We start from the raw sequence: 7,062 nt of genomic DNA, 5'->3' as shown, positions 1-7,062 counted from the left end.
GAACTAACTGTAGGCTAAATCACTACATGTACGCGAAATTGCGTTCCAAAATAAACTGAATTTCTGAGACATTTCATATTTCACATCCTGAGGGAAATATTGAATAAATAGTAAATACATCATAAAAAAACACTTGGCCACGACGGCCTTCCCAACATACCCCCCTCCTTGATACATCCGTATCAAAGAATGAGTAAAATGAGAAAAGAGATCGAACTGACTAAAGATGGCGATAAGTCCATCTAAAACGTGCGTACGGACTGTCAGCCTTTCACAACCGGACATAGCCGCACAACTGACCTGGTTACCTGCTTGCCTCCGACCTGGAGCTTAGCGACACGCACTCTGCCGTCAGAACCAGGGTAGACCTCCAACACCCGTCCAAGAGGCCACCTGCCACGGGGGGTATCAGCTGACACAACGAGGACGATGTCACCGACACTGAGATCCGGGTACTCTTTCCACCACTTGGAGCGACGATTCAGGGCTGGTATCCACTCCTGCATCCACCTTCGCCAGACATGGGATACAAGCATTTGGACGTGTTGCCAGCGGCGCCGAAGACACGGTGACTCGACGGCAAGATGATAGTGCTCAATGCGTCCAACCAGGAAGTGATTCGGTGTGAGTGGCAAGTCGTCGCGGCTGTCACTAGAGGGAGGAACAATTGGACGAGAGTTGAGTAGCGCCTCTGCGCTGCAGAATGCTGTTCGCAGCTCCTCATCGGTGATTGATGCCTGCTGTAGAACATGGTAAATAGCCTTCTTTGCTGCTTTTACCATACTTTCGTGAACGCCTCCAAAGTGTGGTGTCTGGGCAGGAATGAAATGCCACTTGATCCTCTTCATGGTAGCGCTGTGCTCCAGGACGTGTTGCTCCTGCTCGGTGAAAATCTCCGATAGCTCACGATTAGCCCCGACGAAGTTCGTACCATTGTCCGAGAGCACTTCAGCAGGAACACCACGGCGGTTGCACATTCGTTGAAAGGCGTTCAGAAAGCTGTCGGTATCCAAACCTGTGGCCATTTCCAGATGCACAGCACGACAAAGACAGCAGGTGAAGACGCACAAGTACCGCTTAGCTCGTCGTTGCCCTCGACCCTGTACTGTTGCGAATGGTCCAGCAAAGTCGACGGCCACGCGACTGAAAGCGTGGAGAGGCTCCTTCAACCGGATCTTGGGCAATGGTGCCATGATCTGCGTGGCTGGTTGTGCTTTACGAAATTGACATTTCACACAGGAACGTTCGTACTCCCGGATGGCTTCTCGAATCGCCACGATCCAATATTTCCTCATGAGGACTGCCATAGTGTGAGCTGTACCTGCGACGTGATGGTCTGCCTCATGCTGGTCTCTGATCACTAGCTGTGTTATCCAGCAAGACCGCGGCAAGATGATCGGGTGCTTGGCGTCTTGACTGAGATACTGTGCCTCTTGGAGCCGTCCTGTCATTCTCATCACACCAACTTCATCCAAGAACGGGGTCAGGCTGCTCAGTGGACTGGCTGCCGGTAATGGTTTGCCCTTCTGCAGTGACGAATATTCAGCAAAGGCGTCCTTCTGGCTTGACCGAATAATGGCCTGGAGGCTGTCTTCGACTTCCTCAACCGTCAGCTGACCATACTGTCTCTGCGTGGCTGGGATTCGGCAGTTTGAAGAAAAGCGCAGCACCCACGCCGTCAAGCGGACCAGCCGCTGAAGCGAAGAGAATCGTTCAGGCGCCAGAACCCACTCGCTCATCGAGAGGAAAGACACACATGTCACTTGGTGGTGTTGCTGACCTTCTTCGGGTGGTTTGGCTTTCGTGCGGACCTCTGGTGCAGCTGGAACGTTGAATCCCTCGGGCTGCTGTGGCCGTTCTTCGATGCTCTGAACGAGATATGACGGACCGTTCCACCACAGCACATTCATCGCGATAGTAGCGCTTGATGTTCCTCGTGACAGGATGTCAGCTGGATTCACCGCCGTCGGAACGTAGAACCACTGACTAGGCGAGGAAGAAGCCTGGATCTCACCGACGCGGTTGGCCACGAATGGCTTGAAGACCCGGCTGCTGTTCCTTATCCACCACAGGACATCCATGCTGTCACTCCAGAACACGACATTCTCCATTGCGATGGCGAGTGTCTTGGCTACGGACACACCAAGACGACATCCGATGACTGCTCCCATTAGCTCGAGTCGGGGGATGCTAACAGCTGATAACGGTGCCACTTTGGCTCGAGCCATGACGAATCGACTGGACCTCGTACCATCCTGGTACACATGACAGAGATAAGCGACTGCTCCATATGCATCTTGCGAGGCATCGCAGAATACATGTAGCTTAGTCTCCACCACCTCTTCATCGCGTTGAAGACACCGGTGAACTCGGACATCCTGGAGTGCATCCATGTCGGCACACCACTTTTGCGCCTCTGCGCCTAGCTCTGGCGGCAGCGAGTCGTCCCAGTCAGCACCTGCTAGCCACATCTTCTGGAACAACATCTGACCAACTATGGTGAATGGCAGTACGAATCCGATCGGATCAAACAATGTGGCTAGGTTCTTCAAGAAAGCTCTCTTGGTGACAATGTCTGATGGCGGCTTGACATGAATCAGGAACTCGTCTTCCTCTGCTCGCCACTTAACTCCGAGAGTCTTGGTCGTCGGCAGGATTCCATTAGCGAGGTCCACTTCCTTGGCTCGGTCCTCCTCGGGGACTTCGGCGAGCACCTCAACATTGTTGGAAATCCATTTTCGCACATGCATTCCAGCGAGACCCCACAGCGCCGTAAGCTCGTGGTACAGCTGAATCGCTAGCTCTGTTGACTTTGTCGAGTCCATTGAATCGTCCATGTACGTGGACTTCAACACAGTTTCTGCTGCCATAGGAAACTCCTCCTGGTTCCGCCGCGCATGCTCTTGCGAAACCAGTTGAGCTAAGAATGGAGATGCATTGATCCCGAACACCACTCTATTGTACTGGTAAACGGCCGGTTGGGCCTCCGTATCTTCTCGCCAAAGAAATCGATGGAACTGTCGGTCATCCTCTTCCAACTCGATTTGTAGATACATCTCTGCCACGTCGGCTACCAGTGCGTTTGGGTGTCGCCGAAACCGCAGGAGAACGTCGGTGAGGTCCCGTTGTAGTTTGGGCCCAGTGCTGATGTAGTCATTCAGACACTTGCCTTTCGTCTTTGCTGCTGCATCAAAGACCACACGCACCTTTGTGGATGTAGCCCCAGGCCGTACAACAGCAAAGTGCGGCAGATACCAGCCGTCGCCATCACTTGCGTTGCTGATCTTGCTGATATACCCTTGTTCTAAGTGACGGCGAATCACGGTTCGGTATTCCTCAGCGACGTCTGGCTCCTTCGCCAGGCGTCTCTCTGCTGCGATGAGCCGCTTCATTGCAGTTTCTCGACTGTAGTTGTCCGGAGGTGGTCTCTTGATCCACGGCTCCGAAACCTGGTATCTTCCGTTCTTGTAGGTCATCGACTGGACCGTCTGATCAAAAACGGCTTGATCATCTGCACAGAATTCGTACGACTGGGAAAGTTCCTCCACCTCCCACATCCTTCTCACTAGTGCATTCAGGTCGACGTCCTTTCCGAAGTACGTGCGGGTGAAATTTGTCGTCTGTTGCGGTCTGGTGCTCCTGCCAACGCATGTCCACCCGAGTGGCGTTCTGCGTGCGAATGGCTCATGAGCCTCACCATAGACTTCCTCCATGCACCTGTGGAGACTAGCGTGGTCAAGGCCGATCAGCGCCTCTACTCGCTTCTTCTGGCATTGCGGAAACTCGATGCCGTTGAGGTGCGGATACTGTGTCTGATCTACCGACCAATCATGAGGTGTAAGGTCACCGGTGACATTCTTGGCAGTCAGAGCAGAGAACTGTGTGATAAATCTGCCATCCAGACTCTCGATGTGGCAGTCGACTGGCATAGTCTCTAGGGTCTCGATGCGGCCGTTCAGCGTGCTCACTGACACTTCTTGTGTGGGAGCGCTAAGCTCTAGCTGTGCCGCAACGTCGCAATTAAGGTAAGATTGCGTGCTGCCGTCGTCCAGCAGCGCGTTGACCTTGACATTCTTGTCGCCGTGGCGAAGTATGACGGGAACGGTTCGCAGTGCGACAGCTCTAACGCCGACACTACTCATATGTGTGGCCATGGAACTGGTGTCACCCCCCTCCATGGAGGCGCTAGACTGGAGCACTGGCTTCTGTGAGGCTCCATTCGAGTCTGTAGTAGTACTAGACTTTCCGTGCAGCAACGCGTTGTGGGTCTCTGTACAACCGTCTGCACCACAGGGCTGCGACCTGGGACAGTTATTTCCCAAATGACCAGAGTTAAGGCAACGGTAGCAAAGCTTGAGCGTCCGGGCCTTCTGCCAACGCTCTGCAATTGACAGCTTCCGATACTCTAGGCATTTCCAAACGGGATGGATCTTCGTGCAGATCGGGCAACTGCTGCTGCTCTGGGCCTTCTTGGGCTTGTCAGCGAAGAATGCCTGATGCTTCACTCCACCATGACTGGCCTGGCCCTTCAGCGGGTGACTCTTTGCTGTTTGAGTGGACCCTACTGGAGTTGCCGTGGAGATACCTTGGATCGTCTCCTGGGCTCGTACTTGGAACTCGCTTTCCAGCTCCACCCATTGCAGAAGCGCTTCGACAGATTCAGAGGTGCTTGTCTGGTGTATCCACTTCTGGTAGCTCAGCAGAAGAGACACCCCCAGCTTCTGTGTTAGCCGGACATAAAATGTCCCGTTAGCCAACTCCTGTGTCTGACCACTCGCCTTCAAATTCACCACAGCGACATCGAGTAGCTCCGCAAAACGCTCCAACTCCTGGGCGTTTGCAGATCTCATCGCTGGGAACTTCTCAAGGGCTTCTAGATGCACTGCAACTAGACGTCGCTGACCACCGAACTTGCGTTCCAGCCTACGTCGTGCTGCCTCATACGCCTCGGCCGAGTAGCCAAGAGTGTCGATAGACCGTAGTGCATCGCCCGCGAGGTATTTTCGGAGCTGCAATAACTTCAGCCCATCCGGAATGTTAGCGCAGCCAATGCACATCTCAAACGCCGCCTTCCACGTCTCATATTGCCGCTTGTCGCCCTTGAACGTTGGAATTGACACTTTCTCTAAATGTCGGTACAACTCGATTCTATCAGAACTACACGCTTGCACTGGTAGACCACTCGGCGAAGTCATGGCAACTGGAAGACTGCTCGGCTGCACAAGACCATAATCTTCACGGTGTGACGCGTGACCTGGCTGACCAACTGGTATTTGTTGCATGACCGGTTGGGTCGCTGGTGGGGTAGACATTATTCCAGACTGATTCGGCAAGATGTGCGTCGGGAAGTCGGGTGCCGACAAGAAACCCGGTGGTGTTCCAAATGAGAATGGATGTCCAGAATGGGTCGGCGGCGGAACATACAAATTTCCTGATCCCGGCACAAATGCAGGTGTAGAAGCCGAGAGAGTATGACTTGCAACTGCACGAGGCTGCACAGCTGGAGTTGGTTGCGTCCCATGAGGAGGCTGCACTGCAGGAGTTGGTTGCGTCTGGGCTGACTGCACGAGTATGGTCGTGGCCGACAATGCTCTGGGTGGTACACTGACCCCACTTGAACTATGGTTAGGGGCAGTGATTACGTTTCTTGCCGAAGCTGCCGACGTAGATACCGGTGCCTGCTGCACGCCAGACTGAGCAATGCCACTTGCCTGGTTACTCCCTGCAGACTGATGACCAATGTTCAGCGGTGTTGCCATGGTTTCGGCGGTTGCCATGGCAACCGGGTGAACTTTTGACAAGAGCTCCGCCGTAAACGGTAATGTAGGTACAGACGACAAAGAGACCGGAAAGGACACCTTAATCGTGCGTGACTTGTCTGTACTCACATTGGTTGCCATGGTTGCACTTGACGACGACACAATTAGCTGGCTGTCACTGACGCTTTCTGTGTCAGCCCCAGGCGGTTCGTCCTGTCTATCACGATGGTCACCACTTGGAGTTCCCAGGGGGAGTGCCGATGCATTTGCTCTCAGAGGTGCTCCCGAGGAAACGGCAGGCGGCTGGGTAGTCCCCTCAACAGTCGCACTCTGGCTGACACTGGATGCAGACACATTCCCAAAACGACTGAGACTCTTCTCAGCACACATGTTCTGTTTTTCCTCAAGGGCCTTACTAGGAGAGTGTGGCGGTGTCAACATCCTCCCACTTGCTCTGGGATTCTCCAAGCTCTGCGTCAACATTGCCTTTACTAATCTTATGTTCTTGGCTCTGGTGATGGAAGCTGGCGAACTTTCACCTGTTCTGGCTCGACTTGGCCTCTTGCTGATTTCTGCCAGCACGTCGCTGGTCTTGCTGACAGCATCGCTGTAGTCGACGTTGATGACCTCTATCTCCTCGTGCACTTTTTCTGTGGGTAGTCCTAATTCTGCGTACCGAGTTACCAGTTTTAGACACACATGCACAGCGTTGTGAACACTCTCAGTCACGTCATCCAACAACCTCTTGATCTCTTTCGAGGTCGCATCCTCTTCGTAGATCCTGCTGAGCAACAAGTTTCGATTTCGTGTGACATGGAACTTGGCCTTGGCCTTCGCTTTCTTGCACTCCTCAAGATCCATGTTGTCCAGCGAAAACCCGAAATGCTACTCACTACCACACTGCGCTTGGTGAAGGAACCACTACTTGACAACCATCCTCTGCTACCAATTTGTCATGCAGGTTCTCACACGCAACGGGAACACTTCGTGGTAGTAAAATAGATATTTCGCAAACAACAAAAAGACAACTCTTTCTCTTCCTTTCGAAGAACCGAACTTGCCGAGCCTCATCGAAAAACAAACTCTGAAAAAGCCCTACACTACACTAGTACGGGATTCAGCGCAGAGCAAAAAATAATCATGAGTCATTATACAATGCATGCAGTGTAGCCGTGAAAACTGGTGAATAAAGAATGCAGTAGGTTGGCAGCACGTGACCCGTCGTACCGCAGTACGCGACCGCGTCGCGGCTTAGAAATGAAAGGAAACACTACGAGAAAAGACAAAACGAAAATACATGTCC

At 53.0% G+C, this 7,062-nt stretch overlaps 1 protein-coding gene across 1 annotated transcript; it reads right to left on the bottom strand.

The window, feature by feature from the left end:
• Positions 1–263: 263 nt before the first annotated feature.
• On the bottom strand, positions 264–6,620 carry LOC135817015 (uncharacterized). The gene has a single exon (XM_065330114.1). It carries the CDS (start codon positions 6,618–6,620, stop codon positions 264–266), a length of 6,357 nt encoding a protein of 2,118 aa, XP_065186186.1.
• Positions 6,621–7,062: the final 442 nt, after the last annotated feature.

This window comes from Sycon ciliatum, chromosome 5 (genome assembly GCF_964019385.1).
Source record: "Sycon ciliatum chromosome 5, ocSycCili1.1, whole genome shotgun sequence".
Taxonomy (NCBI): domain Eukaryota; kingdom Metazoa; phylum Porifera; class Calcarea; order Leucosolenida; family Sycettidae; genus Sycon; species Sycon ciliatum.
The sequence above is the reverse complement of the archived record's forward strand: the minus strand, read 5'-3'. Positions and strand labels throughout refer to the sequence as shown.

Bases quoted from the DNA above. Each gene is read 5' to 3' on its own strand.
- LOC135817015 (XM_065330114.1), bottom strand. From the start codon at position 6,620: ATGGATCTTGAGGAGTGCAAGAAAGCGAAGGCCAAGGCCAAGTTCCAT.